This window comes from Mrakia frigida (assembly GCF_051309035.1).
Source record: "Mrakia frigida strain ATCC 22029 unplaced genomic scaffold BDY24scaffold_6, whole genome shotgun sequence".
NCBI lineage: Eukaryota > Fungi > Basidiomycota > Tremellomycetes > Cystofilobasidiales > Mrakiaceae > Mrakia > Mrakia frigida.
The window spans coordinates 26,198-44,330 of NW_027481275.1; the positions used below are offsets into that span (position 1 = coordinate 26,198).

The 18,133-nt window shown below is 54.5% G+C and overlaps 6 protein-coding genes across 6 annotated transcripts; 3 read left to right on the forward strand and 3 right to left on the reverse strand.

The window, feature by feature from the left end:
• Positions 1-29: 29 nt before the first annotated feature.
• TOF1 (Tof1p) lies at positions 30-5,450 on the forward strand. The gene is made up of 21 exons (XM_076639140.1): positions 30-329; positions 401-629; positions 741-939; positions 1,018-1,147; positions 1,215-1,385; positions 1,447-1,680; positions 1,754-1,844; positions 1,914-2,191; positions 2,271-2,321; positions 2,393-2,538; positions 2,606-2,727; positions 2,816-2,922; positions 3,007-3,153; positions 3,233-3,487; positions 3,593-3,715; positions 3,785-3,941; positions 4,022-4,123; positions 4,202-4,302; positions 4,382-4,675; positions 4,799-4,855; positions 4,933-5,450. The coding sequence occupies exons 1-21, from the start codon at positions 51-53 to the stop codon at positions 5,356-5,358; spliced, it is 3,699 nt and encodes a 1,232-aa protein (XP_076498997.1). The 5' UTR covers positions 30-50; the 3' UTR covers positions 5,359-5,450.
• A 239-nt stretch (positions 5,451-5,689) lies between these two features.
• On the reverse strand, positions 5,690-6,593 carry BDY24DRAFT_337324 (60S ribosomal protein L34; the record flags this gene model as incomplete). The annotated part of the gene is made up of 5 exons (XM_076637280.1): positions 5,690-5,740; positions 5,964-6,057; positions 6,199-6,242; positions 6,344-6,369; positions 6,461-6,593. The coding sequence occupies 5 exons, from the start codon at positions 6,591-6,593 to the stop codon at positions 5,690-5,692; spliced, it is 348 nt and encodes a 115-aa protein (XP_076498998.1).
• Positions 6,594-7,325: 732 nt separating this feature from the next.
• Positions 7,326-8,390, forward strand: BDY24DRAFT_380265 (60S acidic ribosomal protein P1). The gene is made up of 5 exons (XM_076639141.1): positions 7,326-7,342; positions 7,489-7,545; positions 7,762-7,957; positions 8,080-8,178; positions 8,261-8,390. Exons 2-5 carry the CDS (start codon positions 7,543-7,545, stop codon positions 8,290-8,292), a joined length of 330 nt encoding a protein of 109 aa, XP_076498999.1. The 5' UTR covers positions 7,326-7,342; positions 7,489-7,542; the 3' UTR covers positions 8,293-8,390.
• A 155-nt stretch (positions 8,391-8,545) lies between these two features.
• SPT14 (phosphatidylinositol N-acetylglucosaminyltransferase SPT14) lies at positions 8,546-11,204 on the forward strand. The gene is made up of 10 exons (XM_076639142.1): positions 8,546-8,660; positions 8,786-8,876; positions 8,954-9,378; positions 9,473-9,588; positions 9,664-9,771; positions 9,839-9,945; positions 10,035-10,203; positions 10,304-10,487; positions 10,580-10,733; positions 10,823-11,204. Exons 1-10 carry the CDS (start codon positions 8,623-8,625, stop codon positions 10,868-10,870), a joined length of 1,440 nt encoding a protein of 479 aa, XP_076499000.1. The 5' UTR covers positions 8,546-8,622; the 3' UTR covers positions 10,871-11,204.
• A 9-nt stretch (positions 11,205-11,213) lies between these two features.
• Positions 11,214-14,817, reverse strand: BDY24DRAFT_380272 (P-loop containing nucleoside triphosphate hydrolase protein). The gene is made up of 14 exons (XM_076639143.1): positions 14,351-14,817; positions 13,702-14,257; positions 13,618-13,640; positions 13,434-13,536; positions 13,089-13,353; positions 12,967-13,018; positions 12,826-12,903; positions 12,676-12,745; positions 12,230-12,605; positions 11,872-12,160; positions 11,656-11,799; positions 11,554-11,589; positions 11,452-11,491; positions 11,214-11,379 (listed from the first exon to the last, which is right to left on the reverse strand). The coding sequence occupies exons 1-14, from the start codon at positions 14,780-14,782 to the stop codon at positions 11,240-11,242; spliced, it is 2,604 nt and encodes an 867-aa protein (XP_076499001.1). The 5' UTR covers positions 14,783-14,817; the 3' UTR covers positions 11,214-11,239.
• A 128-nt stretch (positions 14,818-14,945) lies between these two features.
• DUG1 (metallodipeptidase) lies at positions 14,946-17,774 on the reverse strand. The gene is made up of 17 exons (XM_076639144.1): positions 17,678-17,774; positions 17,513-17,538; positions 17,420-17,448; positions 17,196-17,309; positions 17,082-17,117; positions 16,989-16,997; positions 16,796-16,905; positions 16,548-16,732; positions 16,173-16,448; positions 15,958-16,100; positions 15,821-15,856; positions 15,669-15,739; positions 15,566-15,602; positions 15,455-15,496; positions 15,344-15,388; positions 15,186-15,280; positions 14,946-15,109 (listed from the first exon to the last, which is right to left on the reverse strand). The coding sequence occupies exons 1-17, from the start codon at positions 17,762-17,764 to the stop codon at positions 15,020-15,022; spliced, it is 1,431 nt and encodes a 476-aa protein (XP_076499002.1). The 5' UTR covers positions 17,765-17,774; the 3' UTR covers positions 14,946-15,019.
• Positions 17,775-18,133: the final 359 nt, after the last annotated feature.

The following is an 18,133-nucleotide window of genomic DNA, read 5'->3' on the forward strand; positions in this document are numbered from 1 at the left end:
GCAGTGGGCCCAATGAGCTCGAGGGAAAACGCGTCGGAGTCTGAAATCGAATGGATGAGCTCGACGCGACCCTCCTCCCCTTCCTTCTTCAACCCACCACCCACGCCCTAACCCTTTCTTTTCTCGTACTCACGATGGATCTGGACGACGACGACGCTATGGGAGGCTACGGCCACGAGGAGGAGATTGAGCGACGTCAGCAACAAGCTCGGAGGAGAGGGGAAGATGCTGGAGGGGAGGAGGACTCGGAAGGAGACGAGGAGGACGATCGTTTAGCTGTCATTGAGCCTGTCGTTCGAACACTAGTAGCTGCTTTGGGTGGTTGGGAGGTAAGTTCAGCTTCCTATCTTCGCATCCGATAAAAAAAAAATGAAGCTGACTCTTGCTTGTGCTGTTGTAGGACGAGGACGATCCCGAGACGGGTTTGACCTCTAAGATCTATCGACCTGGAGATTCCATCGTCGGATGCCTTCGAGACCTCAAGAAACTATGGAGAAAGGACGATACAGACGACGAGAGGACAGTAGCGAGGATCTTCTCGAGGAGTGGAATCATCAGGGAGTTGGTGGCTATCTTGGAGGAGGTCAGTGAGAGAGGAGCTTGGGGAACAAAGGTCGGGTTGATGGCTGGTGAGTTGAGCCTCTTTCTTCTATTCTTCTCTCCCCTTTCAGGATTCCAGATTTCGAGAGGGAAGAGAGCATGAGCTGATCAATGATATGGCGGTGGTTGGGGAACTTCAGCCGACTTGCTGGCGGCGATGACCTGGCCTATCGACGTCGCTGCTGAGCTCAAGGAAATGGAGGACGAGCCTGAAGGGACGACCGACTACTCGTCCCTCCTTCAAGCTCAGCTCGAGTACAAGGCTGCAGTGCTCAGATCGGGAGTGTTGCTGGACAAGCTCATGGATATGATCATCCCCTCGTTGGCGAACGGTTCTGGGTGAGTCCTTCCTTCGAGCGAGCTCAACTCTCCTTCCCTCCCTTCCCTCCCTCTGACTCTTTCCCCTTGCCCATGCAGCGAACGACAAGACAAGGACGAACGAATCATCTCCCTCGCTCTTCATATCGTTCGAAACCTTCTTGCCATCAAGGACTCAGTCGGATCGAGCTTGTCGAGCACGGACTCGATCGAGAAGTCGACACTTCAGGTGAGCTCGACACTTTCCTTTCCGTCGCGTCCTTTCCCTGACCACGACTCTTTCTCCTGTCCTACAGTCCACCCTCATCATCCAACTCCACTCCTCACACTTCATCGGTCTCCTCCTCACCCTCGCTTCGGAAGCACAAACCAAAGATTCCAACCCGTTCAACGTCCTCGTCCTCGACACGCTTCAACTCATCTTCCGAGGGATTCGAGCTGCAGATCTCGCAAAGGATCAGAAGACTGTTCGTGCCCATCCTCAACTCCATCTGCTTCTTGCCATCTGACAATCCTCTCACTTTACAGGCCGTCCGAGACTCCCTCTCCTCCCTCCTCGAAACCGAAGACCTCAAGCACCAAGCTCTCGCTCGAAACTCCTCCTCTCGACATTCTCGCTTCGGAACGACCGTCTCGGTGCATACCGCTGGAAATCACTCGAAGAAGGTCGTCATACATCGGTCGGGAGCTATCACTGGAGATGCTGGAGAGCTGATGGATCTGGGGAAGAAGAGAGGTCCGAAGGGGAAGACGAGAAAGAACGTGAGTTCGAGGCGCGTCTCGACGAACGAGCTTGAGATAGGAAGCTGATTGGTTTGGTTTCTCGTTCAAACAGGATGAGCTGAGCCAGCCTATCCTGCTGGTTCCAGAGGCGATGAAGATTCTCCAGGACTTCGCTCATGAGTTCCTCGAGTTCGCTTTCAACAGTCAGTCGCACTCTTCGATCTTCCTTCCCCGAGTCTCACTGACCTCGACTCGTTCTCTCCCTCTCCCAGACTTCTTCGCCTCCATCCTCAAGGACATCCGAATGGAGCGACCCAAGATTCGAGAAACCGACAACGTTCGAGCCCTATTCCTCTGCACCTTCTTCATCGAGTTCTTCCTCCTCTCTCGCTCTCGAGTCACCGCCGCCGCTGCTTCGGACGTCAAAGGGAAAGGTCGGGAAGGAGTGGATATTTCCAAGGTCTGGGACTTCGGATACGTCGCTGAGTTCGCTGAGATCGACGCTGTGAAGTGGGTGGTGGGAAGGATGAGACTCGTGATGGACGACAAGGTACGTCGCACTCTTTGGGTATCTCTTCCTCTCCCAGGCCGGATATTGACCTGCTGCATCTTCTTCTTCTTCCACTCAGCCCATCGGATGGACCGAACTTCAGGCGGGAATCAACTGCTTTACTCAGATCGTTCGTCTCTCTCTCAATCTCCCTTCCCTTTAGAAACTCGAGCCTGACTCTCGTTCCCGTTCCCTTACCAGCTCCTCCTCATCGACGCCATGGCCGTCAGCGGAGAGGAAGAACCCGTGGAAGCAGCCGAGATTCTCCAGAACCAGATCTACTACAACGGAGACATCCTCGAGCTCGCTTTCGACGTCGTCGCAAAGTTCAAGGATCAGTCGGTCGCGTGAGTCTTCTTCTCCTCCTCCTCTTCCTCGTCTCAAAGCACTGATCCCTTTTCTTGGGCTTCGTAGCTACCTCGACGCCGTCGTCCACCTTGCCTACGTTCTGCTGAGGATGCTGGAGAAGTACTCGAAGAGCAACGTCTACATGTTTGTGAGGAAGAGGAAGGCGAAAAGGGCGAAGAGAAAAGGTGGTGAGTTGGACGCGGTTCCGTTCCTCTCGTCTCAAAGACCTTCGAAGCTGAACCCTCTTTCTCTCTGCTACTCTTGCTTTGTTCTCAGTTCGAAGCTCTCGTGGCGACGACGACGGAGAGGACGAGGACATCGATCCTGATCGAGGAGCCGTCAACTACGCTGAACACAAGTTTGCTTTCGAGAAGTACGAGACTGTGAGTCCACGATCTTGTTTTCTTCTGCCTTGTTCGTCTCGTCGTCAAAGACGTTGCTGATTTGTCGAATGATCATACCTGCAGCGATTCGCCGACGAACACATCCTCTCCACTCTTCTCACCTACCTCGAACGGTTTGCCGACTTCGACTCTCCCGAGAAGATGAAGCGTGTCGTCGGACTTCTACATCGTCTCGCCGTCAAGGTCAAAGCTGAAGGATTGTTCTTCAAGGTCAGCAAGCTCTTCTTCTCTCTCCTTCGCTCGCCTGGCTCTTACCCGCTGACATTCCTTCCTTCCGTTTCGTCTCCAGGTCTCCGTCCTCGAACTCTTCCGCCGGATCCTCGAGAACCAGATCGCCCTCCCCAAGGATCCGTCTTCCAAAGATCTCCTCGCTCTCGTCAACTTCATACTTCGAAAGTTCTTCAAGACGGCTCAGGAATCGCCCTTCCTCCTCGTCGAAGCCTTCTTCCCCAAGAACCGAAACAAGTGGAAGGCTTTCTCGAGCTGGGCGCCAGAGGATGGGGAAGAGCCGAGTGGGGACGAGGGAACTTCGAGGGTCAAGAAGGTGAATTCTGCGAAAGGGAGGAGAGAGACAGGGAGGGAGGGAGCAGAGAGGGATGGAAACTGACATGTCGTCCTGGGTCTTCGTTTTGCGTTCGGCTGTCAATAGGTCAAGATCCCGACAGATGTTCAGATCGCCGACAAGGGTCTCACGCATACTCAAAACCTGGGGATTGCTGTTGCTGTGCTGCTAGACGAGGGAAAGATGTCTCACGTCACTTGGGTTATCGAGGTCCGTTCGCTTTCCCTCCTTCCCTCCCTGCCCGTTTTTTGAGCCCAGTTCCTTTTGGTTTCCTTTCAGATGCTCAACGATGTCGCCGCTGCTCGTCAAGAGATCATCCTCAACACCGATGGAATCGTCGAGATCCCTGTCGACCTCACCGACGACGAGATTCGAGCTCACGCCAGCAAGAAGGTCGAGGCGTCGACGGAGGCTTTGGAGAAGTTTACGGATCATCGTTCGTTCCACTTCCCCTCTGTCTTCTTCATCGAACTGTACGAGACCAAAGCTGATGCTCTTCTGGTTGTGTTTCGATAGACATCGAGTACAACACGGAGGAGAGGAAGACGGCCGTGACGATGGACGCGCACCTCAAACTCATGTTCCGTCTTCTCTTCTTCGAGATGACCTCCGAAGCTGGTGAGTTTTCTCTCTTCATCTCCATCTTTGTACCGCTCTAGTATCTGAGCCTCGATCTTTCCTCCTTCTCGTCCACAGGCGTCACTCCTCTTCAGTGGACGATCCCAGCCTTCTTCGCTCCCTCGGAACTCGAAGCCAACGCTCGGATCATCGAAGGCTTCATTCGAGAACCTCTCGACGTAAGCTTCCCTCTCTCCCTTCTCTCCTCTTCGAGATCACGACTGACACGTCGACTCGCCTCCTTTCCTCTTCTCACAGCTCGACGGCGAACGCGCCTCCGACAAGCTCAAGAAGAAACTCGCTCCTCGGAAACGACGTGTCCTTTCTCGACCTCAAGTCTCGGATGACGACGTCGGCGAGCAAGACTACGACGTGGAAGCAGGAGGAGACGCAGAAGTCAAGTTCAGACGAGCGAAGAAGGGCACGACTGGGAAACGACGCTCGAGAGCTCGACATGCTTCGGTTGACGAGGGAGAGGAGCCTAGGTCGAAGAGGACCAAGAAGAAGAAGGAGCAGGATGTGTCGAAGTTCAAGTCGGCTCAGTTCATTCAGGTGCGTTTCGCCGTCTGTTCTTGTTTGGGGTTTGGGGCGAGACGCGTCGAGGTCGAGCGTCTTTCTCTTCCCTCCTTCCTTCGAACGCCAACTGACCACCTTTCTTCGCTTCTTCTTCGATAGGACTCTGACGACGACGACGAAGCAGACGAAGCTTTCTGGGCTGCCGAGAAAGCGAGGGTGCGTTCCCTCTTCTCTCTTTCAACCCTCCCTCCTCTCGACTCACCCCCTTTCCCTCCCTTTTCTTCTCTTCTCAGATCGAACGAACCAAGCAGCAATCCCACAATGGAGCGGACGCAGCCGGCTCCGTCGACATCAGCGCTCGAGGAACCGCCGGAGGATCGAAGAAACGCAAGTCGACCGCTTCCTCGTCGACGACGGAAGGCGAGGACGGCCAAGCGACTTCAACGACAAAGAAACCTCGTCCGAAACCCAAGGCTCGAGTCAACACCGTTCCCTCTGCTGGAGCTCAGGACGATCGGGAGGAGTCGATGGAGATGGAGAATGAGGAGGCGGGAAGCAGTACGAGAGGGAGGAGTGAGAGTGCGTTGCCGACGAGGAGTGAGGGGAGCGGGATGGGAGGAGGGAGCGACGACGAGGAGGTGGAGGAGATAGAGCCGTCGCAAGGAGGAGCGTTGAAGAAGAAGAAGGTGGTGGTTTGGTCGGACGATGACGATGAGTAGTAGAGTAGAGTTTAATTTGCCTTAAATCTAGTTGGTTTCGGTTTGTCTGATCTTCTCGCTTCGTCGTTCGTTTCGTCGCGTCTCTCCTTTCCCCTTCATCTCTGGTTACCTTCTTCACCTCGCTCTTTCTCATGATCTTAATGCCCCCTTGCTCCCTCTTCTTCATGTCCCTTTTCCAAACCAGGCAACGCGCGAAGATAAAGCCGTGAAGGAGAAGCATAAATCGTGACGCTTCCCTCCGTCTCTCTCCCTCTCTCTCTCTTCTCTGCTCCATTCCCATCAAGCCATGCATAAGCGGGAAACCCAAAAACCTCGAGAATCAACTCGTGATTTACTTCCTGGCAGAAGCGAGCTTCTGCGACTTGACGACCTTCTTGACGATCTGAAGGCGAGGGAGGAACGAAGGGAACGAGGAAGGAAGGTCAGCGAGGAGTTTTAGTTCGAGAGGTTAAGGACGAGGGTCGAGGCGATGAGGTGGATGGGAGGAGGTTTGTTGGAAGGTGATGATGAAAACTGGTTTGAGGTTGAGGGAGTTGTCGTTCGAGGAGGGGAGTGGTGGGCGGAGGGGAAGGAAGGAGAAAGTTGAGCTCGAGCTCGGAACTCACCTTGGCCTCCTCGACGAGGAAAGCTCGAAGGATTCGAGTTCGGGTGCATCCAGCACATCGGGATCCTCCGTAAGCTCGCGAGACCGTCTTCTGCCTGTGGGAGGGGTGGAAGAAAACGACGAAGGGAGGAAGGGAAGGAAGGGAGAGAAGAAGTCAGCTCGGAGGTTCGTTGTTGAGCTCCTTCGAAGCAACGCGGGAGGAGACAAGAGATGGAAGGGAAAACAAAAACACGTACCTCTTGGAAAGAGTGGCGTACTGACGGGGTCGGAGAGCGGGGATCTGAGAGGAGGTGAGGAGGAAGGGAAGGAAAAGGTCAGCTTGAGAGCTCGAATCGAAACAGCTCCTTCCTTCCTTCCTTCGAGTCGAGCTCAACTACTCACTCCGGGGAGTCCGGACCCACAGTCACCTGAGAGAAGAGAAGAAGACGAGCTCGTCAGCTCCAAGTTTCCCATATCTGGAAGCAGCTCGAGGGGAGAAGGAAAGAGAGGGAGACGTACCACACTTGGGAGCGGTCGCGACCTTCTTCAAGTTCTGGACAACAAGCTTTCCTCCAGGGGTCTTGACGACCTTGTTCCTGGCGGACTTGGTGTTGTACGACTTTCGGGTTCGGAGGGTGACACGTTGAGCCATTTTCTGGAGGAGGAGGAGGAAGGAAGATGGGAGCGGAAAGGAGGGAGGGAGGGAGAAAGGTCAGCGAGCTGGCCTTTGGAGGTCGAGGGGAGCTTGATGAAGAAGGGTGTGTTGGCGAGGGTTGGGATGGTTCGGTTTAGGTAGGAAGGAGTTGGAGCTGAGGATGGGGTGGTGGTGATCATGGTGAGGTGGAGGGGATATGGATTTTTGGCGATAGGTTCGAGGTGCGAGGGGAGAGGTGAGGTCCATAGGAGGGGAGGAGGGCTGTTCCGACTCGTCCACTTCGACCTTCTCTACAACCTGCCACACATATCCTCTCGTCTTCCTTCAACCATCAATCCAACCCCAAGAGACCGCTCTGTTCCATGGTCGAAAAACCAGCATGACCTCTGCTCCGTAGGGGGAGGAGGGTCCTTTGCGAGCTCGACCTTTTTGGGAGGAAGGGAGGGGAGGGAGGTGGGTAGGTTCGGTTTTGCGAGCGTCCCTTTGGATGGAGAGAAGGGGATTTTTGGCGATAGTTGATGAGGGGAGTGGAAGCTGTATGTTGATGTATAGAATCCTGAGCTGTTTACGCACGGAAGTGTTCTTGAGGTGGACGTTCGAAAGCGAAAGGGGAGAGGAGGAGGACTAGAGGGACGAAAATCACCCAGCCAGCCAGCCGCGGAGACGCATTTTTTGAATCTCTCTCTTCCCCTCTCCCTCTTTCGAACTCGTTCTCCCTTTCCTTTCTTGCACCCAACCACAACTTCGTTCGTTCCAACTCTTCTTCTTCAGACGACCCCCCTCGGAACCTCCTCTCTATACTCGCAAACTCGGGCACGAACGCTGACTTTTCTCTCTGCTCTTGTTCCTTTTCCCTCCTCTCCTCTCCTCTCGTCGTCCTCGTTCTCTTCAGGGCATCAAGCACCAGTCCGCCTCGGCTTAAATTGATTCGTGCAGCCCTATCATAATGGTGCGTCAACAACCCTCAACATCTACGGGTTGGCTCTGGGAGGAGGTGGTTTGGGGTGGAGAAGGGAGGGATTGAAGGGAGGAAGAGAAGAGTGACCTCCCTTCCCCTCACCTCTCGACCTCACACCTCCCTCCTTCCTCCCTCTGCGTTCTCCTCCACACACACACACACCTCTTACGCCTCTCTTCCCTCCTCTCCTTCCTCCCTCTACTACAGTCTGAACTCGCCGCTTCCTACGCCGCTCTCATCCTCGCCGATGAGGGTATCGAGATCACTGCCGACAAGCTCGTCACTCTCACCCAGGCCGCTAAGGTCGACCTCGAGCCCATCTGGGCTACCTTGCTCGCCAAGGCCCTCGAGGGAAAGGACGTCAAGGCTCTTCTTTCCAACGTCGGATCCGGAGCCGGAGGAGGTCAGTCTCTTTCTCCAGGAGGAGGAGCTCAAGCTCGAGCTCGACTTTCTTCCCTCCCTCCCTTCCTTTCGCTGACCCTCTCGTTCTCGTTCTTCCTTCTTTCCCTTTCTCCGACCTTACAGCCGCTGGAGCCCCCGTTGCCGCTGCCGCCGCTGGAGGAGACGCCGCTGCCCCCGTTGAGGAGAAGAAGGAGGAGAAGGTCGAGGAGAAGGAGGAGTCCGGTACGTTCTCACTTTCAGCCCTCTCCTCTCGCCTTCCCTTCCTCCCGACTAACCGTTCTCTTGCTCTTTGCTTCCACTGTAGACGACGACATGGGTTTCGGACTTTTCGATTAAACGGGCGACTTTGTTGTCTCTGCGTTTGTGGGAAGATTAGCCTCTCTGGTCCTCACGGGAGGCGGAACAAGACGATCCATGATCTTGCTTTCTTGAAACACCTTTGCCCCTTCTCGCGAGATCAGAACGTTCATCGTAGGGTTGTGTAGGTGTTGAGTCGACGCTGCCAAAGTCGTGCTGCTGTTTGAGGAAAAGAGAGAGAGGCGCCGCTGAAAGAGGAAGGAGACGAGAGCTCAGGATTCGAAGGGGGATCCCTTCTTGCCCCCCAACGTCCAACACCGTCGTTTCCTTCGACTTCGACTCCAGGATCATCACTCGCAGCAGAGGGGAATGCAAGATGGCTCTTCGAAGCCCTGCTACAGGATAGCGTTAGTTTTCAAGCACTAGGAAGGGACGGCTCGCTGGCAGAACGAAAGCTCGAAGCTCACACTCCTCCTCCTTCCCTTCCTCCCTCCCTCCCTCCCCGTCCCTCTCGCTCGCTCGCTTCGTACAGGATCATCTCGGACTTCTTCCACCCCGTCGTAGGAGGAGTAGAGAACCACATCTACATGCTAGCTATAGGTCTTTTAGCAAGAGGTCATCACGTTCGTCCTTCTTTCAGCCCTTCCCTCCTCTCCTCGAAGCTCACCTCTTTCTTCGTCTCCATCTTCGTCGTCGACAGGTAATCATCCTCACTCACACCCACCCTCCTTCCCGCGTAGGAGTTCGTCACCTCCTCCCCTCGGGCCTCAAAGTCTACCACCTCCCTCTCACCGTCCTCACCTCTTCAGCAACCCTCCCCACCTTCCTCACCTTCCTCCCTTACTTCCGCAACGTCATGCTCAGAGAACGAATCCAAATCGTTCATGGCCATGCTAGCTTGAGCTCCATGGCGATGGAAGGCGTGATGCATGCGCCGATGATCAAGGGGAACTGGCCTTCGAGGGAGGGAGAGGGAGAGGGTTGGACGGGAGCAGGAGGGATTCGAACGGTCTTTACGGATCACAGTTTGTTTGGGTTTGGGGATGCGACGGGGATTCTGACCAACAAGTTGTTGATTGGAGCGTTGAGAAACGTGGAAGGCGTGGTGTGCGTTAGTCATACAGGGTGAGTTGGTTCAAACGCGTCGAGGAGAAGAGGGAAGGGACGAGGAGGGGAGGGAGGGCTGATCGGCGTTTCGTTTCGATTTGGTGGGCGGTAGACGAGAGAACACTGTGTTAAGAGCAGCTTTGGATCCTAGGATCACCCATGTGATTCCGAACGCTGTTTTGCCAGAGCAATTCACTCCTTCGCCTTCGTCGGCGGATCCGAACTTCAGTTCGTTTCGACTCCTCTCTCCTTGCTTCTCTCTTCCTCGTCCTGACCTCCGTTTTGCGTTTTTTAACACTTCAGTCACCGTCGTCGTCGTCTCCCGCTTGGTCTACCGGAAAGGAGTCGACCTGCTCGTCGCTTCAGCTCCTCACATCTGCAGGCTCTTTCCCGACGTTCGATTCGTGATCGGTGAGCTCTTTCTTCCCCTTCGACGCGTCACACTCCGATCTGATGTTCCTCTCGTTGATTTTCACAGGTGGGGATGGACCTAAGATGGTCGAGCTCGAGCAGATGAGGGAGAAGCATCTCCTTCAGGATCGAATCGAGTTGATGGGGAACATCGCTCCTCGAGACGTTCGCTCTGTGAGTGTCTCGTTCTACAGCGTTACGCTCAAGAGAGAGTGCTCCTCTAGTAGCGTTGTTGACTTGACTCTCCTCGATCCATTCTGCAGGTTCTCATCCGAGGCCAAATCTTCCTCAACACCTCCCTCACAGAAGCCTTCGGAACCGCCATCCTGGAAGCGGCTTCGACAGGTCTCCTCGTCGTCAGCACCAAGGTCGGAGGAGTCCCAGAGGTTCTCCCAGAGGACATGATTATCTTCGCTCAGCCGAACGAGGATGGTCAGTCCCTCCTCTTTCTGCCTCTCGCCTCGTCTCGCTCCGCTGTTTCTTCGACGCGTCTTGCTCACTCTCCTTCCTCGTTCTTCGCTTTCGTTTTCAGACGTCATAAACTCACTCTCCCTCGCCATTCATCGGATCCGTCAAGGGGACTATGATCCTCTGCTCGCTCACGAACGCGTCAAAGGGATGTACTCGTGGGACGACGTCGCTCGAAGAACGGAGCTTGTTTATCGAGGCATCGTGGAAGGTCCGGAGCAGAGAGGGACGTTTGAGAGGATGATAAGGTGATTCGGCCATCTCCATCTTTTTCCCCCTACTCTCGCTCTTCTCAAGACTGTCGAACTGACGTGCCTTTGTCGGGCTTTCCTCCTCACAGACTCCTCGACACCGGACCCTTCTGGGGTTTGATCATGCTCATCATCTTCTCGGTTCAGCATCTGTTCTTCTACTTCCTCGAGTGGGCGTTCCCGAGGGAAGAGATTGATTACGTGCCTTTGGAAGCGAGGTGGGATTCGAGGAGGATGGAGAAGGTGAGAGCTCGAGGTCGGCGGTTTCGATTCCTTAGTTTCGACGGAGGGCTGACCGTTGGTTTCGTCGTTCTTGCTCTTGGGCGCTGTAGCTTCGACTGGAAGAAGAGGAGATCATCAAGGAGCGGTTGAAGTATTAGACGCTTTGGGGGCGGGAGGGGTTGACCTGTGCGTCGAGAGAGGGACACGGAGAGCGAGGTGTTCGGTTTGCTGACCTTCGTTCTCGTTTCGTTCGTTTCAGGCGCCCAGATGCCTCGTTGAACCGATATCTCGTCGAACAAGACCGGTTATAAGCTCTCTCCCGTCTTCTTACACTCTTGCTCCATGCAGAGCTGCTACATATCACGATCGATCGGGGACGAGAAGGGTCGCTCAAGGCACTTTGAAATTCGAGGTTGAACGGTTCAATCGACTTCTATAGATCCGTTGCTAGGCTAACTTAGATCATCAACATCGGAGTATCTTTCCGTTCTTGCACAACCGTTGAAAGAAAGCTTTAAGCATCTAGATCACACTCCATCTCCCGCAAACCGAACCTCCGCGTTCTCCTCCAACCAAGCCATCCACTTCTTGAGGTACTCGCTCCCGTTGGCGACTGTCGCAGAGTCTCCGACGACGCAGAGTTGACGTTTCGCTCGAGTCATGCCGACTGCGAAGGGAAGAAAGAGGGAGGGTCAGCGAGAGGAAGTCGAGCAAGAACGAGACGCGTCGACCAACGCACCGTTTAGTCTTCGCTGCTCGGCTAGGAACCCCACTTCTCGCTGTAGGAAGAGGACAGAGTTAGCATGGAGTCATTTTTTTGGTGGAGAGACGGTGAACTTGCCTTCGCGTTGCTTCTGACGAGACTCAACACGATCGCCTGAGAAGAAGAGGCGAAGAGGGTCAGCCTCGAAGCTTGTTCAACGTCGAAGAAGGGTCGACTCACCTCTCGTTCCTGTCCCTGGAGAGAATCGACGGTTCCAATGAGAAGCTCGGGGTAGAGGGGCTTGAGGAGACCAGAGAGGTGAGAGACTTGAGCCTGGTAAGCAGCGAGCACACCGATGTAAGAGGGAGGAACTCCGAACGAGATCTGAAGTGAGAGAAGGAAGTAGATCAGCGAGAAAGCCCTTCGAGATCTGAAAATGCAACCCTTCGTACTCACGAGCTTCTCAACGTACTGCCTCACAACCTCCGCCTCGTTCTCATTCAGCTTGCTCCCTTCGCCGACACCTGATCCTCCTCCTCCCTCTCCGCCGTCTCCTCGTTCGTAGAACTCGCATCCAGCTGTATCCATGAAAACAACGGGAGGCTCGAGGAACTCCAGGGCCTCTTCCGAAGGATTATCGACGGTTGGGAGGGTGACGAGGGTTCGTGAGGCGACCGATTCGGCGGAGACGAGGAGGGAGGAGTAGAGAGCGGAGGAGGGGAAGGAGGCGATCTGGGAGTTCATTCTGCGGGATCGGGCACACGAGATGTTCAGAAAGAGCTTCGGCGGACGGACATGAAGGTAGAGGACTCACCGATACTGAACTTGGAGCACCCTCTTGATCCCTGGGCCAAAGAGTCGTTCGAGACGGTCGAAGAGGGTGACCTCGAGGGAGCTGGAGGGTCGAAGATGGGTTCGTCTGAGAGGTTGATGCGTCGAATCTACAATCTCCGGCATCTCAGGATGTTCCTCGGTCGTAGACGACGCGTCTCCGTCCTCCTCTCCTTCGGATTCTGATGGCGTCGAATCGGGAGACGCGTCCTCCTTGGTCGACGATGGAACCTCTGTTGGTTCCGAAGGCGTAGGTTTCGATTTGGAGGACGAGGTAGCCTTGGTGAGAGATTTCTTTGAGTCGTTCTTTCGTCTCTTGCCGGTATCGGAGATGATGGTGGGAGGGAGTTGGTGAGGATCTAGGTTTCGAAAGAGGGAAAGGTCAGTCTCGACGAGCCCGACCGGACTAGAAGCGGAACTTGAGCTCACCTCCAGCAAGAATGAGCTTCTTGGCCTTGAGAATTGGTATCAGGCAGACGGCTTCGAGAGCTTGAGTGGCCTGGAGACGGGAGAAAAGAGAACAAAGCGCGTCAGTTCGTCGTCGAAGAAGAAGAAAAGCAGGGAGGAAGCGACTCCTACCTCGTCGATGATAACGACGTCGAAGTCCATGTTCATGAGTTGCCTCGCTCCAGCGGTATGGCAGGTAGCGAGGACGATCTGAATAAAAACGAAGGAGGAGTCAGAGAGTGACAAGTCGACGAGAAACACGACGCGACTCACCTCGGTCGTCGAAAGTACGTTCCGAACCACGTTCGACTCTCGAACTCGGAACCTACGAGTTCGAAGAGACTTTTGTCAGACGCTGATCGTTTCAAGGCGAGAGAAACGACATATTGACTCACTCCTTTCGCAACTCTCTCACCTCTCCGTAAACCTCTCCTCTCTTCTTCCCCTTCACGCTACCCTTCTCCTTCCTACCCTTCGCCAGAGTCGAGAGATGACCTTCCAGTTCCGACTTGACGTCTTTAACGATCTCAGCGGCGGACGAATGAGCAGTTTGGTAGTCGAGCGTTCGAGTGAGGAGAGAGGGAAGGATTCGAGCTGGGTGACCGATTCGGGTGATGGAGGTTGCTGGGAAGAGAGGAGATAGTCGGAGTAGAAGGTTGTCTTTGAAGGTTTAAAGAAAGGATGGCGAGAGTCAGTGAGAAAATGGAGACGGGGAAGCGGTCGAGGAAGAGAGAACGAACCGACTGAAAGATTCGACGCTCCGCAAACCAAAACCTTCTTCTTCTGGTTCTGAACGAGCTGACGGATGATCTCGACCAGTGTGAAGGTCTTTCCTGTTCCAGGCTGTAGCGTGATAAGAAAAAAAAAGAGAGCTGTCAGCCTCGCTCGAGCGTCCTTCGTTTCGAGAAAACTCGTCGAACTCACAGGTCCATGGATGCAGGCGACCTCTGCAAGAACATGAGCGAGTCAGCGAGGCGAAGTAGCGCCAGAACCTAAAACGATACTCACTGTCACTCTCGAGTGTGAACCGCACAGCGATCTTCTGGCTCTCGTTGAGAGTTTCGTCGAACCAAAGGAGAGGAGAGGCGAGAGGTGTGGTCGTTGGAGGATCAAGGCCGAACAGGGTTCGAAGGAGAGGAAAGGAGGGATGATTGCTGGTCGTCGTAAGTGTAGGTAGATCTAGTGAAGGGGTGGGAGGAGTGGCGGATGCTGAGGACTCGGCTGGTAGGGTTGAAGGGTCGGAAGTGGTGTTGAGATCGAGTGTCGCCGTCGCCACTATAACCCTCTCCTCCTGCCCCTCCTCCTTCAGAGCTTCCACCACGAGCTTCTCCTCCTCGGACGACGGCTTGTCCTCATTCGTCTCCACCGGTATTGCTTCCTTCCCGGGAGCTCGAGAGGCGACGGGAGCAGGCACTCCCAGCAATCTCCTCGTCCTCTCGACGGCCTTCTCCATCCTATCGAACGTCCCAGAGTTGGCCATCTTGATGAGCCTACACCTCTCCGGGAGCTCGAGATCCTCTCCATCTCTAGGAGAAACGGCGAGAGTGATGGTGGTTTCGGTGACCTGTGCGGAAGAGAGAGCCAAACGAACGACCGAAGAAGTCAGAAAACGTCGAGCTCACCGATGCCTTCCTTCTCCTCCCTTCCCCCTCCCCACCTTGTAAACAACTCCTTCGACAGGTCCGTTCCCTCCCTCCGCATCCTCTGCACCCTTCTTAGACGATGCCTTAGCTGCTGCCTTCCTTACAGCCTCCTGAGGTACGACGGACGCAGGATCTCCTGGTCTGAAGGTGTGCGAAGGAAGCGAAGGGTCGGTGTGGAAAGCTGAGGGACGATGTAGGGCTATGAGAGATTTTCCTCCGAGTCCGATGGAGATTCCCGACACTCCGAGCCCGTTGAGAGCTAGCCCCCTCTGAGCTAGGACTTCCCAGGAGCAGTTTGAGGCGAGGAGAGAGGTGCGAGCTTGATCTGCTTCTTCCTCCCTTTTGAGGAGTTTCGAGAGTCGATCAAAGTAGAGCGTGAGATCTTTGATGGAGGGAGGGTGAGGGGAGTAGAGAGATGGTGGTGAGGAGGTGGCCGGGGCCGTCATGAGAGGAGGAAATGAAGGAAGGGAGATGCTCGTCGTTGGAGAGGAGGGAGGAGAAAGGTGAGCTCGAACGCTCTCTCAGTTTGGGAGGACCTTTGCCGGCAGGAATTTGACTTGAGATGCATTTTCTCGCTCTGACGAAGGTCTCTCGCTGCATCATCTACCGTTCAGAGTGTTTCAAAATATCATTAAACCGAATCTTCCCTCTTCCTCCTCGTGCAACGTCGTCGTTCGTCTCCTCTACTCGCTCAGGGCAGCAACCTCGTGAAGGTACGATCCAAGGAGCTGCGTTCCCTTGATGTAGTTCGAAAGATCGAGCTTCTCGTTGATCTGAGACCGGAAGATGGGGCGTAGAGGTCAGCGAGGAGAGTCGTCGAAGGTCAAGAGCGAGAGAGGAAGAACGAACCGAGTGGGCTCCGTCGTCACCTCGTCCCATCGGCAGAAGAAGGACGTTGACTCCGAGAGCATCAGCGAAGGAGAGAGTTACGGGGATGGATCCACCTGTGAGGGAAGATTAGTCAGTAACGGGAAGAAGAAGGAGGAAAGGAATGGGTCGAGACGAACCTTCACGCGTCAGGTCGGGCTTCTGGCCGTAGACTCCCTCGGTAGCTGTGAACGAGAATAAGATACAGGTCAGTTACTCGAAAAGGATGGATAGGTAGATAGAAAACGGACCAGTAGCAGCAGCTCGGTAGTTCCAGTGGTCGGGGTCGGCGACTGGAGAAGAAATGAGAGCAAGGTCAGTCGAGGATCCTTCAATTCTTTGTTGAGACGGAAGCTACTGACCCCAAGGCTTTCCTCCGTGACCCATTTCCAAGTGCATCTAAAGACGAAGAACGATGAAGGTCAGTCGAAGTTTCGTTGGAGACGAGAGGTATCGAGAACGAACCATGTTCTTGGTGTTAAGCTTTGCGAACTCGGACGCGACGTGCTTCGCCACAAGCTTTTCGATCTCGTCCGCTGAAAGTGGAACCGTAGGGTCAGCTTCACGGATAACGAGTAAGCTCAAAGAGAGAAGGAGAGAGGCGAGAGAGGACGAACGAAGCATGTCGGGAACCAATCGAATCGAGAACTTTCCTGAAAGACGCGACCGACGAAGAAGGAAGGGGAAAAGGAACGGCTCAGCGCTGCGAGACACCGGCCGCCGATACGACTCTATCAAAACAAGTGAAGCTCACCAGTGACGGAAGCAGGAATGACGGTCTTCGCTCCAGGCGAGTAGAAAGCTCCCTCGATTCCGTGAAGGGAGAGGGAGGGCTCCCTCATCCTCGACATCAAAGTCTGGACCTTGTCGGTCGAGATGGTGGTCTTGCTTCCGGTACTATTGAGCAAGTCAGACAAAAAGGGAATCAGCAACGTTGAGACTCTTGAAGGAGACGAGAGACGGACTGACGCGTTCTCGATGTCGGCAATCGAGAAGTTGATGTTCTCGTATCGCTCGAGCTCTCCGGGCTTCAGAGGAGCGACGAGCTCAGCCAATCCGGGGATGAGGATCTTTCCGTTGGGAAGGACGAGGGTGGAGAGGATGGTGATGAGGTCGGTCATGGGCTCATGAGTCGATCCTCCGAAAACTCCAGAGTGAAGATCTCGAGCGGGACCGGAGACCTTGAGAGCGAAGTACGCGATACCTCGAAGACCGTAGGTGAGGCAGGGAGTGGTGGTGTTGAGCCTGCGTAGTACCATTCGAGGAGGGCCGAAGAGAAGGTCAGGTCGAGTCGCTCGAGACGCGAAGGGAAAGAGTTGAAGAAGGAAGCGAAGGAGAACGCACCAGTAGTTGTCCGAGATGCAAACGGCATCGGTCCCCTTGAAGAACTTGTCCTTCTGGTCCTCGATGAGGTCGTCAAGACCCTCACTTCCGGACTCCTCCATACCCTCGAAGCACATCTTGAGGTTGACAGGGAGATCGAGACCCAAAGCCCTGTGACTCTCGATAACGTTGAGCCATCCGAGAATCTGGTAGAGGAAGATGATCAGCACTAAGCAGGGAGAGGTTCAGAGCTGGATCGAGGTACTCACAGGTCCCTTGTCGTCTGAAGAACCTCGTCCGATGAGTCGACCGTCGGCGTGCTTGGTGAGAACGAAGGGTTCAGTCTCCCAACCGTCAGACTTGAGAGCGGGCTGAACATCTGTAGGAAGCAGAAAAGGGTCAAGTCAGATGATCGAATAGTTTATCTCAACTGCTGAGACATAAAGAGGAGCTTGGACGAACCGTAGTGGCCTGAGCATCGAGAAAGAAAAGGGAAGGGAGGAAATCAGCTCGACCTTCTCTCCTCTTCGGATCCCCCCGACGAGCTGAACTGACCGTAAACGAGGATGGTCTTCTTCTTGGGATCGTTTCCTGTGATACGTGAGAGGTAAACATCAGTTTTACTCTGTTCTAGAACTCTCAGGGGCAAGGAGGGAGAGAAAAACGAACCGTAAGAGGCGAGAATGGCAGGAGGGAGCTGAAGAGTCTGTCCTTCGAGGATCTGCTCTCCCAGAGGGACCTTCTTGACCTCCTCACAGCCGAGAGCCTTGAGCTCAGAGTACACTAGGTGAAGAAGAGAAGATCGGTAGAAACGATCAGTGGGCGATGGGGTGGAAGGGGAAGAAGGGAGGAGATGAAGGAGAAGGGAGGAAGGAAGGAGCAGGAGAGCTCACTGAAATCGGCCATCTCGAAGACATGCTTCCTGAGAACCACATGAACGTGTCAGCTCGTTCTGAAAGCAGTAGAGAAAGAGAGCTTGTACGTACCTGTAGGCGACCTCACCAGAGACGGACTGTGAAAATTCAATGGAAAAGAAAGGTCAGCAGCCGCGTGGGGTGTCCCTGAACGATGTCCAATCGAGACCTCGACAGATGGGTTCCTCCCCTTCTGGAAGAGAAGCTACAGAACCAAAGGGGAAGGAGCGAGCTTACAGGGATAGCTACAGCCTTAGCAAGCCTGTCTACAAAGTCATCGGTGTGATCTTCGACGTATTTGAGGAATTCTTGAGGAGCAGGCATGTTGAAAGTTGGAGGTCAATCTCGAAAGAGACGGAGGCTCAACGATTTGAAGCAAACGAGAACGTCGGCAACGACTCGCTATAAAGATCTTCGGCTCACGTCGACTCTGGTCACGCTCAGGGAGAATCTGAACTCAACGTCAGCAACTTCATTCGGAGGTCAATGGGAGTCTGGGCTGATCTCCCCCGGATCTTGTCCCTCTGCGTTGCTTCGACCTCCCATCGTCTCCTTTCATCGTCCTCTTCGTCTGAACCTCGTCTCATCCCCCACGTCTCGACTCTAGCCACTTTGCCATGAGAAGACCCGAGCCAACACGGCGGACGAAGTCGTTCTCGAGAGGAGAGAACAAAGTTCGCGACGCGTCTCTTT

Coding starts and splice junctions, on each gene's coding strand:
- TOF1 (XM_076639140.1), top strand. CDS start 51: ATGGATGAGCTCGACGCGACCCTCCTCCCCTTCCTTCTTCAACCCACC. Junction 630..740: donor AAAGGTCGGGTTGATGGCTG/GTGAGTTGAGCC, acceptor GGGGAACTTCAG/CCGACTTGCTGGCGGCGATG. Junction 2,322..2,392: donor TCAACTGCTTTACTCAGATC/GTTCGTCTCTCT, acceptor TTCCCTTACCAG/CTCCTCCTCATCGACGCCAT.
- BDY24DRAFT_380265 (XM_076639141.1), top strand. Junction 7,958..8,079: donor CGGATCCGGAGCCGGAGGAG/GTCAGTCTCTTT, acceptor CCGACCTTACAG/CCGCTGGAGCCCCCGTTGCC. Junction 8,179..8,260: donor CGAGGAGAAGGAGGAGTCCG/GTACGTTCTCAC, acceptor CTTCCACTGTAG/ACGACGACATGGGTTTCGGA.
- SPT14 (XM_076639142.1), top strand. CDS start 8,623: ATGCAAGATGGCTCTTCGAAGCCCTGCTACAGGATAGC. Junction 10,204..10,303: donor CGCTCAGCCGAACGAGGATG/GTCAGTCCCTCC, acceptor TTTCGTTTTCAG/ACGTCATAAACTCACTCTCC. Junction 10,488..10,579: donor ACGTTTGAGAGGATGATAAG/GTGATTCGGCCA, acceptor TCCTCCTCACAG/ACTCCTCGACACCGGACCCT.
- BDY24DRAFT_380272 (XM_076639143.1), bottom strand. CDS start 14,782: ATGACGGCCCCGGCCACCTCCTCACCACCATCTCTCTACTCCCCTCAC. Junction 13,354..13,433: donor AGCGTCGAATCTTTCAGTCG/GTTCGTTCTCTC, acceptor AAACCTTCAAAG/ACAACCTTCTACTCCGACTA. Junction 12,606..12,675: donor GAAGCTCATTCTTGCTGGAG/GTGAGCTCAAGT, acceptor TTCGAAACCTAG/ATCCTCACCAACTCCCTCCC.
- DUG1 (XM_076639144.1), bottom strand. CDS start 17,764: ATGCCTGCTCCTCAAGAATTCCTCAAATACGTCGAAGATCACACCGAT. Junction 16,101..16,172: donor ATTGCCGACATCGAGAACGC/GTCAGTCCGTCT, acceptor CTTGCTCAATAG/TACCGGAAGCAAGACCACCA. Junction 15,603..15,668: donor AGCTTAACACCAAGAACATG/GTTCGTTCTCGA, acceptor CTTCGTCTTTAG/ATGCACTTGGAAATGGGTCA.